Genomic DNA, 18,717 nt, shown 5'->3' with positions numbered 1-18,717 from the left:
GAAAGAACAGTTCAGTTATACACTTGCAGACTTACCTTTTCTAGAGTCTCAATACGCTGCTTTAGAAGTCTGTTCTCCGTTCGCAATCGCTGCACATAGTAGGGAGAAATGGAAACAGGCGTCAGGTAAAGAAAAACCCTCCAACCCAATGGTAGCAGGCTTTTACTAACACTTGACTCTTACACAGCCTCAGTCACAGTGCGTGGTAGGGGCTGCAAGCCCTGGCTGTTTGGACATATCTCTGCTAGTACAGATCTATAGTACTAACTGACTCTACCTTCAGTCCTGAAATAGTTTCATTCATTTACATCCAGACCAAGAGGAAGTTTTTATTATTGTCCCTTTCTATTGGAGCAAAGCTTCAATTTCATCACATGGGGTGGCTGCAGATCCCCATCTTTTAGAACTTTGCTGTACAGTATACAGATGTGTCCTCATTCATTATTGCTGCAGTCGCTCCAAACAGCTCCCCTCTGCGTGCCAGGTCCTGTGAGAATCTTCTAGCGTCGGGCATCTTTTTTGATGAAAATGTATGTTAAGGTGGGTACACACTGGCCGATATATCGGCCGTTCTCTTGAACGGCCAATATATTGTGGGTCCGTCGGCGGTGTGTACGGGCGATATGTCTGAACTCCATAGTTCACAGACATATCACGTCAGCCCCGCAGCACAGATTCCGATATATTGGCGCGTTGCTGTGTGTGTACGGGCGGTTGGCCGACCGCCCGTACACATGCTGTGGCAGCCGGCGGTGATTGACAGCTGAACTGGGCGGGCGTGTGTACACGCCCGCCCAGTTCATGACGTCAGTCCCCGAAGGATCGGGCAGTGTGTATACTCAACACACTGCCCGATCCGTCCATAGATATATCTGCCGATCAATTGATCGGCAGATATATCTATCAGTGTGTACCCACCTTAAGATGCACCAGGAGACTGTGCTAATTAATCTGATGTATGGCACTTGTTATCTGTGTGCGATTGAGTGTCTGAATCTGTACATGAAGTGCTACAGTGTAGCAGCTGCAACTTTTTTGCAATACAAGTTCCGTTGTGCTCTGTATACAGACTCAGTCACACACAATATATATCATAGTGTCCTATATCAAATGAATCAGCAGAGTCTCCTGGTGTGTCCTAGCCGCACTGCATTGAGACTAAGATGCATTTCGGCAAACAAAACTGCCCAATGTTTTCAAAATTGCACAGGACCTGGCAGCTCATAACGCCAGGCATCTCCCGCTGAGTGGTGTATAGAGGCTGGACGTAGGAGGACACATCTGTATGTGCACGTTTATTATTGTATAGTAAATGTAACAACGGAAGGCTACCTAATGGGTTGGTTTCCGCCTACTTGCCTTAACTATGGTCTGTGCTTAGACATTACTTTTTACTTCCTGATTTACTATTGGCTGGCTCTAGAGAAAATTGACTGTACCGCTTTAAATGTGAAATCATTCTTAATGGAAATGACTCTACTTCTGATCTCATCCGCATCTTTATTATTATTATTATTACTACTAACTTTTATTTGTAACGCACTAAACAATTCAGCAGTGCTGGACAGTGGTTCCACCACAGATTTACAGTGTAACAAAGACATAAAGGGAAGAAGACCTATGTGACAGACAGAAAACGTGGCACTGCACGTCTACAATCTAGTGGATGCTTTATTTGTTCCTTCGCTGGGATCTGCAGGGAAATGACAACTTCTGATTGGACAGCTGCCTGAATCTATTACTCTACTCTTGGCTGACTTTAGAGGTCATGTTTTAAAATTATAGCAGAGGTTCACCTTGATTTCAATCTGCTCTTCCATCTCTTTGCTTTTAATAGCAGCATATTCTTTTTCCAATCTACAGGGAGAAACCAACAAAACAGTCTCATCTTGAAACAGGCAACTTTGAATGGTAAAGTGTAATCTGTTGGAATAGATCCATATGCCAAGCTTCTCCATACCGTTTCATTCTCTTTGGGTTGTACTTGACTTGGTATGCCTTATGGATCAGCTTATCTGGGCAGCTGTCAAACTGGTGCGGGATTACCTTCTGGAAATACTGAGATGACAGATACAATGCTGTTACAAAACCAAGGTCTCTGGTGGTCTACAAGACAGCCATTGAGAATATCACACTCTCTTTTTATATATAAAATATAAATGAAATCAGGCAATTCAATATAAACATGAAATCACACACAAGCAAAGAGATGAAAGTCCAAAGTGGCTCTCCTGTGTCTTCTGTTCTGCCCCACTGTCCTGACTACTCAATGTGGTATATGTTCTAAGGCAGGAGGAAAGCATGGTGCAGTTTCACAATATCCTATTTGTCTTCTCTCTGACAATTTGATTGGCCGTCAACTTTAGGGGCACGGAGGAGTAGTGGGTGTGTAGATGGCTGCAAGTGTGCTAAGGAGTGAAGACAAGATGAGGCGATGAAAATGATCCACCACATCAGAAAGAAAGGGTTTCGCTACCTCATCTTGCGCTTTGGGAAGCTGATCTGCAATGAATCTGGCCACAGGGCGCCATTTGCTCTGAACACGGAGGTGGCTCAAGGCTTCATATAGCCTATTTCAAAGAGCCGTACATATATGACTAGTCATGTACATATATATATATGTACACACATATATATATATATATATATATATATAAATAAATAAAAAGAACCGGTCAGCAGCACTCCTTATTTGGAACAAAATATACTCAATGAATAGCCGGTGCCCTCCATTTGAAGAAAAAATCCTCAATAATATTGCAGTGTACGTCGGGCAGCACTTACGGCTTAAGAAGAAACACCGGAATCCACCTGAGCGTGTCAACGTTTCAAAGTTTATAATCAAACTTTTTCGTCAGGACAAAAAGTTTGATTATAAACTTTGAAACGTTGACACGCTCAGGTGGATTTCTGTGTTTCTTCTGTGTTTTCTTCTTAAGCCGTAAGTGCCACCCGTCGTACACTGCTATATATATATATATATACACAGCTTTCTGCATCTATATATTTAAGTCTCTGAGTGCCATCTTTACCTTTGGAATTATATATATATATATATATATATATATATATATATATATACTTGCAATTGTCGGATCGGCACTCTCCTAGCGATGGATATGTTGCTCAGGTGCCATCTGGAGGAATTAATGCAGGTAGCAAACTGTGTAACAAACAGCGGCACTCACACTTTTGTATTTGGCTCACCTTGAAAAAGGGGCTTGCGTGCCCCGAAACGTTGGAGTTACCAGCCATGAATTAAAAGCACCAGCACTTTATTCACGCTGTGTCAGTCTCTGAGTGCCGCTGTTTGTTACACAGTTTGCTACCTATATATATATATATATATATATAGATATTTATTTATGTCTATATGGATTTTCTGCTGCAATTAATCTACACCAGGGTACCACGTGTCCATAGAAACTTGTAGCTCGCCATATGAAAATGACAGATATATGAATATTTACATCAGCCCTATTTAATGTATTCTAAAAAGCAATAGAATAACCATTCAAGAGTAAAATATTAATTTTCTTCCCTTTAGTGAATAATACAAGTATCTCAAGTCGATGTTTTGGTCCAATTCGTTTGGTATTATAATTACTAATTACTGCAATCAGCTTTCGTACAGGGTTTGACACTTTTGAAGTTTGAAAATGTAAAGTGCAAAATATAAAGTGCTGCCTGATAAATGGGCACAAGACAGTTAATAATGTAATGCCATAGCCTGTGTTCTTTAGTGATAGCTCAGGTAAGAAAGTATCTTTCCTTTGTTTTAAAGACTCAAATGGAAGATGAAAACACTGGGATCTCAGATCATGCATAAGGAGTGCACAATTTATAATCAGCGTCATTCGCTTCCTACAGATCATTTATAATTTACTTTCCGGAGCACTTTATAAAAAAGAAAAAATTTAAAAAATGAGAAGAGGCATTTGTGCATTCAAGCACTAAAGGGGAACTTGTAGAGATTAAGGAAATAAAAATAGACATATGAAGGTCATAGGAAGAAGAGAGATTCAATCCTACCGTATATTTGTCTATAACTAGATCCAAGCTTGTGCAGTGAATGTGCATTTTATGTAGCTGAAGGTACTGCTGTGAGTATACGATGTAACATTAGAAAAACAGCTAAGTAGGGTGTCATCATGAAATAATAAAATAATGATGAGAAGTCGGTAGTTACATAGGCCTGGTGTACTAAATGGTAGCGTTACTAGTGAATATGAAAAGCTTTCTAGAACAATATTTAGGGACTACAGGTTGAGTATCCCTTATCCAAAATGCATGGGACCTGAAGTATTTTGGATATCGGATTTTTCCGTATTTTGGAATAATTGCATACCATATTGAGATTTCATGGCGATGGGACCTAAGTCTAAGCACAGAATGTATTAATGTTTCATATACACCTTATACACACAGCCTGAATGTAATTTTAGCCAATATTTTTAATAACTTTGTGCATTAAACAAAGTTTGTGCACATTCACACAATTCATTTATGTTTTATATACACATTATACACACAGCCTGAAGGTCATTTAATACAATATTTTTAATAACTTTGTGTATTAAACAATGTTTGTGTACACTGAGCCATCAGAAAACAAAGGTTTTACTATCGCAGTCTCACTCAAAAAAAATAGTATTTCGGAATATTTGGATATGGGATACTCAACCTGTATTTAAAAATACAGAAAATTTAGGGAGCGGAGAAAAGTCTAATGGGTAAATGTACCAATCACCGGATTCCAAATTCTGCGTTTTCCCAGCGGGATTGAATCTGGCTGATTTATTAAGCTCAAAGCCCAGCAAAAACATAGAGAAACCAGAGCAGATACAAACCACCGGATTTACCAAGTAGCGGTTTTCAAAACCACTGCAATTGCACTGCCAAAACTGCCCAAAACGTTGCCTCTGAGAGACATTTTGGGTATAGTACTAATCAGACCCATAGGTTATGTACAGCCTTCACTACAGGATTGTTGTTAAAAACTATAAAGACAAAAATAAAATAAAAAAGTGTAGGGCATTTTATTTTTTTATTGTGCCCACTTAATTTTTATTGTACTTCATAAACAGAAACGTCAAACACAAACTTGCCTGCGACATCCCTTCCATGTCCAGTTGCATCAGCTCAGTCTGATTTACCGTTAGCAGGGCCATTCCCACTCGGAATATGACCTCTAGTCCCTGCAAGGCGACATCAGGAGTCAGAATCCTAGAACTCTGCAGTGGACAAACTGATCCAATCTGTTCAGCAGTCAGTGACCATGGCTGCCACTCACCTCATAAATGAAGATGTCAAAGACGCGGGTGGCCACAGGTAAGGGGAACGTTGTGAGGAACAGGGTTAGGAACCAGGAGGAGGCATACATAGAAGTGTGGAAGCAGTGAGAGCGGAAATGGAGATTTAACTCTGGGAGCTGGTCCTGTAAAACACACAGTACAGCAAACGCATCAGTGAGGACACTACTGAGAATCTGTACTGTAACAAGTACCACTTCCTGTGTGCCAGAGCTCCAGGGACACCCAAGGCCCACAGTCAGCTATATCTGGCATAGTCTGATACAAACACTAAAACGTTTCATATAGAACTGCAGTAAATTAAATACTGTTATTTCAAGCAGCAGCTCATCAAAAATGGACTGTTCCTTCAAGCCAGTACCAGTAACTGTGATATAAGGGATAAGTAGCACATAGAACATCTTATTTCTGCAGTCAGTGCATTATCAATATAAATACAAGAAATAAGGATGGAATAAGCATAATAAAGTGTCCTGAACATCCATTATCCCATACGGCGAAAGCTGTAAGATCTGGGAGGTACTGTACACTCTGTGGGGTATGACCATCAAAGTGAGCTATTAGAAGTATGGTATAAGAGAGAGATACAGTACACAGGCGTTTTATGACAATTATCAATATTCTTGTTTCCAATTTCAGATGTGAAACCAAATTACTTTTACCGGGTGTGTATCAGTGGGATGTGAGTGCCAACCCTATCAACTATAGATCAGTGATGTCCAAGTGCAACTGAAATATGTGGTGTTAGAACCAACTTGCAGCCAAATAATGCAGGGCTACAACATGTACTGTAGTAATAGCAACATAATGCTTACAGTATGACATGCAACGGTGCTCAATCACAATATTAAAGCAATGGCAGAATAATATGAATCTGAACACAACCAGAGCATTACAGTGTTTGCAGGGATAGACCAACTCTTGGCCAATTAGAACATTATAACGTTACAGTGTTAGAACAACTCCTAGCCAATCAGAGCATTAAAATGTTTACAAAGATAGACCAACACGTAGCTAATCAGTACATTACAATGTTGACAGGGATAGACCAACTTTTAGCCAATCAGAGCATTATATTTACAAGGATACACCAACCTGTATCCAATCAGATCATTTCATGTTTACAGGGATAGACCAACTCTTAGCCAGTTAAACATTATAACATTACAGGGATAGATCAACTCATGGCTAATCTAGTAAATTATAATGTTTACAAGGATAGATCAACCTGCAGCCAACGTCTAACATTTCAATGTCCATAACACAATATTAACAAAGTCAACTTTCAAAGTAGCAACAAGTTTACTCTCCTGCCACTCAAGACTAAGCTCAATCAGAGATATTTACTATGTAGCCTTCAGTGTTTCCCAGTGTATTTAATGGCAGTCTCATTGGCAAAATTACCAATATAAACCAGATGGATGAATGTAAACTCAGTAACAATTATTAAAAATCATTGTCACTGCCATTGTTACTTGTTGCATGAATGTTACCAGCACTACCGACATGGAGCCTCTCCCGGCAATGTGACAAGGTCAGGGGAGCTGAAGCTCTGGGCCTGGCAAGAAGGATGAGGCGTACCTGTAACATGTACTCCAGCTGGTATATACACAGGCCCAGCTCAGCCATGCTGGGCTTAAAGAGTTCCCGTAACCGATACTCCTGCATTAGCCGGACAAAGACACAGAAGGCCTCCTCCTCTGGCATCTAAAGGGGTAAAGGGCGACAAACATGGGAAAAAACAAGTTTTATGGTAAGAACTTACCCTTGTTAAAACTCTTTCTGCGAGGTACACTGGGCTCCACAAGTCTGGACAATGGGGTGTAGAGTAGGATCTTGATCCGAGGCACCAACAGGCTCAAAGCTTTGACTGTTCCCAGAATGCACAGCGCCGCCTCCTATATCACCCCGCCTCCCAGCACAGGAGCTCAGTTTAGTTAACCAGCCCAATGCAGTAGCAGGAAAAGAGACGACAACGGTTAGTAGCCACATACACCACACTCTCACGACAAGAGAAGTGTCAGCGGCTAATGCCATATCAACCCAAAGAAGCTAAGTGCGTCAGGGTGGGCACCTTGTGGAGCCCAGTGTACCTCGCAGAAAGAGTTTTAACAAGGGTAAGTTCTTACCATAAAACTCGTTTTCTGCTGCGGGGTACACTGGGCTCCACAAGTCTGGACAATGGGGATGTCCTAAAGCAGTTCCTTATGGGAGGGGACGCACTGTAGCGGGCACAAGAACCCGGCGTCCAAAGGAAGCATCCTGGGAAGTGGCAGTATCGAAGGCATAGAACCTTATGAACGTGTTCCCGGAGGACCACGTAGCCGCCTTGCACAATTGATCAAGGGTCGCACCACGTTGGGCCGCCCAAGAAGGTCCAACAGACCGAGTAGAATGAGCCGTAATATGAACAGGAGCTGACAGACCAGCCTTCACATAAGCATGCGCAATCACCATTCTAATCCACCTGGCCAGGGACTGCTCGTGAGCAGGCCAGCCACGTTTGTGAAATCCAAACACAACAAAGAAAGAATCAGACTTTCGAATAGAAGCAGTTCTCTTCACATAGATACGGAGAGCCCGTACCACATCCAAAGACCGCTCTTTGGGAGACAAATCAGGAAAGACAAAAGCTGGAACCACAATCTCCTGATTAAGGTGGAACGAAGAAACCACCGTAGGTAAATATCCGGGACGAGTCCTAAGAACCGCCCGGTCACGGTGAAAAATCAGATATGGGGAACTACAAGACAAGGCACCCAAATCCGACACTCTTCTAGCTGAGGCAATAGCCAGCAAGAACACCACCTTAAGGGAAAGCCACTTAAGGTCAGCTGAACCAAGAGGTTCAAATGGAGGCTCCTGCAACGCCTTCAAAACCACCGACAAGTCCCAAGGAGCCACAAGCGGGACATAGGGAGGTTGGATACGCAACACACCCTGAGTGAAAGTATGAACATCAGGTAAAGTCGCAATTTTTCTCTGAAACCACACCGACAAGGCAGAAATATGAACCTTGAGGGAGGCCAGACGCAGGCCTAAATCTAGGCCCTGCTGTAGAAAAGACAAAAGTTTGGCTGTACTAAACTTGGAAGCGTCATAATGGTTAGATGCGCACCAAACAAAGTAGGAATGCCAGACCCGATGGTAAATCCGAGCAGAGGTCGGTTAACGGGCCTGCAACATAGTTTTAATGACCTCTTCAGAAAAACCCTTAGCTCTTAAGACGGAAGCTTCAAGAGCCACGCCGGGCTAGGTCCTGGTAGACACAGGGGCCCTGAACAAGGAGGTCTGGGCGTTGTGGAAGTAGAAGTGGACGCTCTGACGATAGGCCTTGCAGGTCTGAGATCCAGTGCCGTCTGGGCCACGCCGGAGCTATGAGAAGCAGATTTCCTTTTTCTTGCTTGAACTTCCGAATTACCCTGGGCAGGATTGACACCGGAGGGAACACGTACGGCAGCCAAAACCTCCACGGCACTGCCAGCGCATCCACGAATGCTGCTTGAGGGATCCCTTGTCCTTGCTCCGAAGACCGGAACCTTGTGATTGTGTCGAGACGCCATCAGATCCACATCTGGAAGACCCCACCTTTCCACGAGGAGTTGAAACACTTCTGGATGGAGGCCCCACTCGCCGGCATGCACGTCCTGACGACTGAGAAAGTCCGCTTCCCAATTCAGGACTCCCGGAATGAATATTGCCGATATTGCCGGTAGATGGCGTTCTGCCCAACGTAGAATCCGTGAGGCTTCCTTCATTGCCAAACGGCTTCGAGTGCCGCCTTGATGATTTATGTAAGCCACTGTGGTGGCGTTGTCAGACTGTACTTGAACAGGACGGTTCTGAATCAAATTCTGGGCTAGGTTCAACGCATTGAAGACCGCCCGCAATTCCAGAATGTTGATCGAGAGGAGAGATTTATCCTTGGTCCACCGACCCTGCAAGGAGTGCTGCTCCAGCACCGCGCCCCAACCTCTTAGACTGGCATCTGTCGTCAACAGGACCCAGTTGGATATCCAGAAGGGACGGCCTCTGCACAATTGTCGGTCCTGGAGCCACCAGAGCAGCGACAGACGGACCTCCGGAGTCAAAGAGATCATTTGAGACCTGATCCGGTGAGGCAGGCCGTCCCACTTGGCTAGAATCAGCTTCTGGAGGGGGCGAGAATGGAATTGAGCATACTCCACCATGTCGAATGCTGATACCATGAGGCCCAGCACCTGCATTGCCGAATGTATCGACACTTGCGGACGAGAAAGGAAACAACGAATCCTGTCCTGAAGTTTCAGGACTTTCTCCTGAGACAAGAACAACCTCTGGTTGCGAGTGTCCAACAGCGCTCCCAGATGCACCATGCTCTGAGCAGGGACCAGGGAGGATTTCTTCCAGTTGATGAGCCACCCGTGGGCTTGTAGAAACCGGACCGTCATATCCAGATGACGCAGGAGAAGATCTGGGGAATTTGCCAGGATTAACAAGTCGTCCAGATACGGCAGTATCCCGACCCCTTGACGGCGGAGTACCACCGTCATCACTGCCATAACTTTGTTGAAGACTCGCAGAGCCGTTGTTAAACCAAAAGGTAACGCCCGAAACTGGTAATGGAGGTTGCCAATAGTGAACCTCAGGTATTGTTGATGTGACACTGCTATAGGAATATGCAGGTAAGCATCCTGTATGTCCAGGGAGACCATGTAGTCCCCAGGTTCCAAGGCCAGAACTATAGAGCGAAGGGTTTCCATACGGAACTTGGAAACCTTCACAAACTTCTTCAGTGCCTTGAGGTTGAGAATGGGCCGGGAGGACCCATTCGGTTTCGGGACTAGAAACAACGGAGAATAGTACCCCCGGCCCCTCTGAGCAAGAGGCACCTGTACTACGACTCCTGTATCCAGGAGGGTCTGTACCACCGAATGCAGAGTGTTTGCCTTTGTCTGGGCCGACGGTACGTCTCTCTGGCAAAATCGATGAGGGGGTCGGTTTTTGAAGGCTATGGCGTAACCTTGAGTGACGACTTTCCATACCCATGCATCTGAAGTGGTCTTCAACCATTCCTGGGTATACCCTAGAAGCCGGCCCCCCACCCTGGGATCCCCCAGGGGGAGGCCCGCCCCATCATGCGGCAGGCTTATCGGTCTTGGCTGCTGGCTGACGGGCAGCCCAGGCTCTTTTGGGCTTCGGCTTACCAGGTTTGGAAGTGCAGGCCTGCTTATGGTACGCCTGACCTTTTGCTTTACCTGAAGGACGAAAGGGGCGAAAGGACGTGACTTTGGCCTTCGACACAGAAGGAGCTGTATTAGGCAGACAGGCAGTTTTGGCAGTAGCCAAGTCAGCCACTATCTTATTTAAGTCCTCCCCAAATAGAATATCCCCCTTGAAAGGGAGTACCTCCAGGGTTTTTCTAGAGTCCAGATCCACAGACCAGGATCTCAGCCACAATATCCTGCAAGCAAGGACTGACGTAGTAGAGGCCTTGGCTGCTAGGATACCGGCATCAGAAGCCGCCTCTTTAATATAGCGAGAAGCTGTGACAATATATGACAAGCATTGTCTAGCATGGTCAGAGGAGATTTCAGCTTCTAACTCCAAGGCCCATGCTTCAATAGCCTCTGCCGCCCATGTAGCTGCAATAGTGGGCCTTTGTGCAGCACCCGTGAGGGTGTAAATCGCTTTTAGACAACCCTCGACACGTTTATCCGTAGGCTCCTTTAGAGACGTGATGGTAGTGACAGGTAGAGCTAAGGAAACCACCATCCTAGCCACATGAGTCTACTGGAGGAGGCGTTTCCCAATTCTTAGACAGCTCTGGCGAGAGGGGATAGCGAGCCAGCATCTTCTTTTGAGGCACAAACTTCGTACCCGGGCTTGACAGCAGTGGATTGTGAGGAGACGAGCGCTCGCTTAGAGGACCTCTTGGACTTAGGCGAGCGATGGTCAGACTTTTTAGTAGTCAGGGACTGGTTCAACTTCTTTAATTGAGCAGATAAATCGTCCGCCCACGGCGGGTTAGCTGCAGGGACCACATACGGTTGTACCGGCATTGGGGGTCCCATAGGGGGTGTTAGTTTATGAACTAGCGTATGCAGAAGCGTGGAAAAAACGGCCCACGGAGGGTCAGTATGTGCCTCCGTTGCCACAGTCCCACTGGGGGGCAAGGAGCCCCCAGAACCAGAGCCCACAGTTGCTATATTCTCCCCATATGTGCCTGTGGCTTCAGCAACACCAGCAGTGTGTTCCGCCCCAGAACCGTTACCCTCAGAAGCAGACATAATATAACTTGCAGTATGAGTTAACACAGTACAATTATTAGCAGCACTATATCCCTAAACCCAAACCCCTGCGCAGTGTAGTCAGCACCAGCAGAGATAAAGGAGAGATATGGTGACTAAATCACAGAGAAAAATACGTAATACAGTATATCTTTGTGAAAATCCTATATATTAAATAACACCTGACGCACCAAGCCCCCTCAGGTTATAGAATATAGGGATAGCAAGTTGAGTGAAAGACACGAGGTGGACACCACTCAGCTATCAATGCACACACAAATAGTCACAGTTTGTACAATGCAGAGGTTATTAGACAATAATACTGCACTGGACAAGCTTACACAGCTATATAACAATAGATATAACACTACACATTAAGAAACTGGATGTATAGCACAGGGTAATTGTACTATAAACCCCTGACTAAATGCACTCTTTCTTACTAACACCGACTAAAAAGGCAGGTAGAATACTTAAGTGTCATGTAAAGGCACAGCGCTGACAACCAGGCGGCTTTACCAGGCGGCTTTACATAGGAGGATTTGCCCAAGCAGTCCCAGGAACAGTGAGCTGAGGAGTAATGGCGCCGCAGACACTGACAGGGAGTGAGGAAAAGACAGAGATGCAGCTCCAGGGCGGGAACACTTGCTGGAAATGGCGCCCTGGGGCTGGGGAAGGGGCTTCAGGTCTAAGCCTTATCCCCCTTGCTGGCAAAACCACCGGGTACTGTGGGCAATATTAAAATCGGTTTTAAGAGAAAACCTGACCTGCGCCCATGCCCTGGTGATCTAGTGGGATCGCCTGTATCCAGTGTCCACCGCCAGCACGCGCGGCCCGCCTTCCACTGATATCGCCGGATCGCGATAAAGACATGGTCCCGCGAGCGGGACCCACTTACCACCTCCCGAAGCGCGGCCACGCGATCCTGGAGAGCCCCAGCTGTGTGTGTCTAACATGAAGAAAACCGGAGCCTCCGCTGTAGGTACCCGGCAACCAGGGCTCGGGAGTGTACAGCGCCGCTGGGGAGAGCTGGAGCTGCAGCAGTGAATATCACAAGACATTTACCACCGCTGCTGCCCTTGAAGTCTTCACTTTTTACCTCATAAAAAGCTTTTCTCAGGGCTGCCTGGAGCAGCCCCTCTGTTAAGTGCCTGCTTACTGCAGCACCAACTGAAAAACTGAGCTCCTGTGCTGGGAGGCGGGGTGATATAGGAGGCGGCGCTGTGCATTCTGGGAACAGTCAAAGCTTTGAGCCTGTTGGTGCCTCAGATCAAGATCCTACTCTACACCCCATTGTCCAGACTTGTGGAGCCCAGTGTACCCCGCAGCAGAAATAATGTAAGGGTCGTAAATTCATAGAAGAAGAGAACTGTGGAGATATAAAATAAGAATTTACTTACCGATAATTCTATTTCTCGGAGTCCGTAGTGGATGCTGGGGTTCCTGAAAGGACCATGGGGAATAGCGGCTCCGCAGGAGACAGGGCACAAAAAGTAAAGCTTTAGGATCAGGTGGTGTGCACTGGCTCCTCCCCCTATGACCCTCCTCCAAGCCTCAGTTAGGTACTGTGCCCGGACGAGCGTACACAATAAGGAAGGATTTATGAATCCCGGGTAAGACTCATACCAGCCACACCAATCACACTGTACAACCTGTGATCTGAACCCAGTTAACAGTATGATAACAGCGGAGCCTCTGAAAGGATGGCTCACAACAATAATAACCCGATTTTTGTAACTATGTACAAGTAATGCAGATAATCCGCACTTGGGATGGGCGCCCAGCATCCACTACGGACTCCGAGAAATAGAATTATCGGTAAGTAAATTCTTATTTTCTCTATCGTCCTAGTGGATGCTGGGGTTCCTGAAAGGACCATGGGGATTATACCAAAGCTCCCAAACGGGCGGGAGAGTGCGGATGACTCTGCAGCACCGAATGAGAGAACTCCAGGTCCTCCTTGGTATCAAATTTGTAGGATTTTACAAACGTGTTTGCCCCTGACTAAATAGCCGCTCGGCAAAGTTGTAAAGCCGAGACCCCTCGGGCAGCCGCCCAAGATGAGCCCACCTTCCTTGTGGAATGGGCATTTACATATTTTGGCTGTGGCAGGCCTGCCACAGAATGTGCAAGCTGAATTGTATTACACATCCAACTAGCAAAAGTCTGCTTAAAAGCAAGAGCACCCAGTTTGTTGGGTGCATACAGGATAACAGCAAGTCAGTTTTCCTGACTCCAGCCGTCCTGGAACCTATATTTTCAGGGCCCTGACCACATCTAGCAACTTGGAGTCCTCCAAGTCCCTAGTAGGCGCAAGACACCCCAATAAGCTGGTTCAGGTGAAACACTGACACCACCTTAGGGAGAGAACTGGGGACGAGTCCGCAGCTCTGCCCTGTCCGAATGGACAAACAGATATGGGCTTTTTTGAGAAAAAAACCACCAATTTGACACTCGCCTGGTCCAGGCCAGGTCCAAGAGCATGTTCACTTTTCATGTGAGATGCTTCAAATCCACAGATTTGACTGGTTTTAAACCAATGTGTTTTGAGGAATCCCAGAACTACGTTGAGATCCCACAGTGCCACTGGAGGCACAAAAGGGGGTTGTATATGCAATACTCCCTTGACAAACTTCTGGACTTCAGGAACTGAAGCCAATTCTTTCTGGAAGAAAAATCGACAGGGCCGAAATTTGAACCTTAATGGACCCCAATTTGAGGCCCATAGACACTCCTGTTTGCAAGAAATGCAGGAATCGATCGAGTTGAAATTTCTTCGTGGGGCCTTCCTGGCCTCACACCACGCAACATATTTTCGCCACATGTGGTGATAATGTTGTGCGGTCACCTCCTTTCTGGCTTTGACCAGGGTAGGAATGACCTCTTCCTGAATGCCTTTTCCCTTAGGATCCGGCGTTCCACCGCCATGCCGTCAAACGCAGCTGCGGTAAGTCTTGGAACAGACATGGTACTTGCTGAAACAAGTCCCTTCTTAGCGGCAGAGGCCATAAGTCCTCTGTGAGCATCTCTTGAAGTTCCGGGTACCAAGTCCTTCTTGGCCAATCCGGAGCCATGAGTATAGTTCTTACTCCTCTACGTCTTATAATTCTCAGTACCTTAGGTATGAAAAGCAGAGGATGGAACACATACACCGACTGGTACACCCACGGTGTTACCAGAACGTCCACAGCTATTGCCTGAGGGTCTCTTAACCTGGCGCAATACCTGTCCCGTTTTTTGTTCAGACGGGACGCCATCATGTCCACCTTTGGTAATTCCCAACGGTTTACAATTATGTGGAAAACTTCCCCATGAAGTTCCCACTCTGCCGGGTGGAGGTCGTGCCTACTGCGGAAGTCTGCTTCCCAGTTTCCATTCCCGGAATGAAACACTGCTGACAGTGCTATCACATGATTTTCCGCCCAGCGAAAAGTCCTTGCAGTTTTTGCCACTGCCCTCCTGCTTCTTGTGCCGCCCTGTCTATTTACGTGGGCGACTGCCGTGATGTTTTATCCCACTGGATCAATACCGGCTGACCTTGAAGCAGAGGTCTTGCTAAGCTTAGAGCATTATAATTTTACCCTTAGCTATATTTATGTGGAGAAAAATCTCCAGACTTGATCACACTCCCTGGAAATTTTTTCCTTGTGTGACTGCTCCCCAGCCTCTCGGGCTGGCCTCCGTGGTCACCAACATCCAAAACTGAATGCCGAATCTGCGGCCCTCTAGAAGATGAGCACTCTGTAACCACCACAGGAGAGACACCCTTGTCCTTGGATATAGGGTTATCCGCTGATGCATCTGAAGATGCGATCCGGACCATTTGTCCAGCAGATCCCACTGAAAAGTTCTTGCATGAAATCTGCCGACTGGAATTGCTTCGAAGGAAGTCACCATTTTTTTACCATGGCCCTTGTGCAATGATGCACTGATTTTAGGAGGTTCCTGACTAGCTCGGATAACTCCCTGGCTTTCTCTTCCGGGAGAAACACCTTTTTCTGGACTGTGTCCAGAATCATCCCTAAGCACAGGAGACTTGTTGTCGGGATCAGCTGCGATTTTGGAATATTTAGAATCCACCCCTGCTGTTGTAACAGTATCCGAGATAGTGCTACTCCGACCTCCAACTGTTCCCTGGACTTTGCCCTTATCAGGAGATCGTCCAAGTAAGGGATAATTAAGACGCCTTTTCTTCGAAGAAGAACCATCATTTCGGCCATTACCTTGGTAAAGACCCGGGGTGCCGTAGACAATCCAAACGGCAGCGTCTGAAACTGATAGTGACAGTTCTGTACCACGAACCTGAGGTACCCTTAGTGATAAGAGCAAATTTGGGACATGGAGGTAAGCATCCCTGATGTCTCGGGACACCAGATAGTCCCCTTCTTCCCGGTTCGTTATCACTGCTCTGAGTGACTCCATCTTGATTTGAACCTTTGTAAGTGTTCAAATTTTTTTAGATTTAGAATAGGTCTCACCTAGCCTTCTGGCTTCAGTACCACAATATAGTGTGGAATAATACCCCTTTTCTTGTTGTAGGAGGGGTAATTTAATTATCACCTGCTGGGAATACAGCTCGTGAATTTTTTCCCATACTGCCTCCTTGTCGGAGGGAGACCTTGGTAAAGCAGACTTCAGGAGCCTGCGCAGGGGAAACGTCTCGACATTCCAAACTGTACCCCTGGGATACTACTTGTAGGATCCAGGGGTCCTGTACGGTCTCAGCGTCATGCTGAGAGCTTGTCAGAAGCGGTGGAACGCTTCTGTTCCTGGGAATGGGCTGCCTGCTGCAGTCTTCTTCCCTTTCCTCTATCCCTGGGCAGATATGACTCTTATAGGGACGAAAGGACTGAAGCTGAAAAGGCGGTGTCTTTTTCTGCAGAGATGTGACTTAGGGTAAAAACGGTGGATTTTCCAGCAGTTGCCGTGGCCACCAGGTCCGATGGACCGACCCCAAATAACTCCTCTTCCTTTATACGGCAATACACCTTTGTGCCGTTTGGAATCTGCATCACCTGACCACTGTCGTGTCCATAAACATCTTCTGGCAGATATGGACATCGCACTTACTCTTGATGCCAGAGTGCAAATATCCCTCTGTGCATCTCGCATATATAGAAATACATCCTTTAAATGCTCTATAGTCAATAAAATAATGTCCCTGTCAAGGGTATCAATATTTTTAGTCAGGGAATCCGACCAAGCCACCCCAGCTCTGCACATCCAGGCTGAGGCGATCGCTGGTCGCAGTATAACACCAGTATGTGTGTATATACTTTTTATGATATTTTTCCAGCCTCCTGTCAGCTGGCTCCTTGAGGACGGCCCTATCTATAGACGGTACCGCCACTTGTTCTGATAAGCGTGTGAGCGCCTTATCCACCCTAAGGGGTGTTTCCCAACGCGCCCTAACTTCTGGCGGGAAAGGGTATACCGCCCATATTTTCTATCGGGGGGAACCCACGCATCATCACACACTTCATTTAATTTATCTGATTCAGGAAAAAACTACGGTAGTTTTTTCACATCCCACATAATACCCTCTTTTGTGGTACTTGTAGTATCAGAAATATGTAACACCTCCTTCATTGCCCTTAACGTGTGGCCCTAATAAGGAATACGTTTGTTTATTCACCGTCGACACTGGATTCAGTGTCCCTGTCTGTGTCTGTGTCGACCGACTAAAGTAAACGGGCGTTTTAAAACCCCTGACGGTGTTTTTGAGACGTCTGGACCGGTACTAATTGTTTGTCGGCCGTCTCATGTCGTCAACCGACCTTGGCGCGTGTTGACATTATCACGTAATTCCCTAAATAAGCCATCCATTCCGGTGTCGACTCCCTAGAGAGTGACATCACCATTACAGGCAATTGCTCCGCCTCCTCACCAACATCGTCCTCATACATGTCGACACACACGTACCGACACACAGCACACACACAGGGAATGCTCTGATAGAGGACAGGACCTACTAGCCCTTTGGAGAGACAGAGGGAGAGTTTGCCAGCACACACCAAAAACGCTATAATTATATAGGGACAACCTTATATAAGTGTTTTCCCTTATAGCATCTTTTTTATATATTTCTAACGCCAAATTAGTGCCCCCCCTCTCTGTTTTAACCCTGTTTCTGTAGTGCAGTGCAGGGGAGAGCCTGGGAGCCTTCCCTCCAGCCTTTCTGTGAGGGAAAATGGCGCTGTGTGGTGAGGAGATAGGCCCCGCCCCTTTTTCGGCGGCCTCGTCTCCCGCTCTTAACGGATTCTGGCAGGGGTTAAATATCTCCATATAGCCCCCGGAGGCTATATGTGAGGTATTTTTAGCCAAAAAAGGTTTTCATTTGCCTCCCAGGGCGCCCCCCTCCCAGCGCCCTGCACCCTCAGTGACTGCCGTGTGAAGTGTGCTGAGAGGAAAATGGCGCACAGCTGCAATGCTGTGCGCTACCTTAAGAAGACTGAGGAGTCTTCTGCCGCCGATTCTGGACCTCTTCTCGTTTCAGCATCTGCAAGGGGGCCGGCGGCGAGGCTCCGGTGACCATCCAGGCTGTACCTGTGATCGTCCCTCTGGAGCTAATGTCCAGTAGCCAAAGAAGCCAATCCATCCTGCACGCAGGTGAGTTCACTTCTTCTCCCCTAAGTCCCTCGTTGCAGTGATCCTGTTGCCAGCAGGACTCACTGTAAAATAAAAAACCTAAGCTAAACTTTTCTAAGCAGCTCAGGAGAGCCACCTAGATTGCACCCTTCTCGGCCGGGCACAAAAATCTAACTGAGGCTTGGAGGAGGGTCATAGGGGGAGGAGCCAGTGCACACCACCTGATCCTAAAGCTTTACTTTTTGTGCCCTGTCTCCTGCGGAGCCGCTATTCCCCATGGTCCTTTCAGGAACCCCAGCATCCACTAGGACGATAGAGAAAATATAATAACTACATGTCTTTCTATAACCTTTATACTGGTCACAGACAGCCGAAGTGGCTTCTGCAATTATTTACAGGAGTATATACATATATTTCCATCACTTAGTATGGTTTATAGATGGCAAGGAAGTAAAGTAACAAATCTCACCTGCATTAGAAGGAGTCCCACGATGAAGGCACTGCCCTGACAGTAACCTACCTCCCGGTCTATCAGTGAGTACGCCTGT

At 46.4% G+C, this 18,717-nt stretch overlaps 1 protein-coding gene across 5 annotated transcripts in view; it reads right to left on the bottom strand.

Moving 5' to 3' along the window:
• The window catches only part of EVI5L (ecotropic viral integration site 5 like), a 51,876-nt gene that overhangs the window by 17,997 nt on the left and 15,162 nt on the right, over positions 1-18,717 (bottom strand). For all 5 annotated transcript variants that reach the window (XM_063931676.1, XM_063931680.1, XM_063931677.1 and 2 more), the window contains exons 5-11: positions 18,639-18,713; positions 6,894-7,019; positions 5,294-5,437; positions 5,109-5,198; positions 1,961-2,058; positions 1,797-1,857; positions 36-89 (exon numbers count right to left, since the gene is read on the bottom strand). In XM_063931676.1, the coding sequence (XP_063787746.1) occupies positions 36-89; positions 1,797-1,857; positions 1,961-2,058; positions 5,109-5,198; positions 5,294-5,437; positions 6,894-7,019; positions 18,639-18,713 (648 nt within the window). The remainder of the gene's footprint in view (positions 1-35; positions 90-1,796; positions 1,858-1,960; positions 2,059-5,108; positions 5,199-5,293; positions 5,438-6,893; positions 7,020-18,638; positions 18,714-18,717) is intronic.

Source organism: Pseudophryne corroboree, chromosome 6, assembly GCF_028390025.1.
Source record: "Pseudophryne corroboree isolate aPseCor3 chromosome 6, aPseCor3.hap2, whole genome shotgun sequence".
Classification (NCBI taxonomy): Eukaryota; Metazoa; Chordata; class Amphibia; order Anura; family Myobatrachidae; genus Pseudophryne; species Pseudophryne corroboree.
The sequence above is the reverse complement of the archived record's forward strand: the minus strand, read 5'-3'. Positions and strand labels throughout refer to the sequence as shown.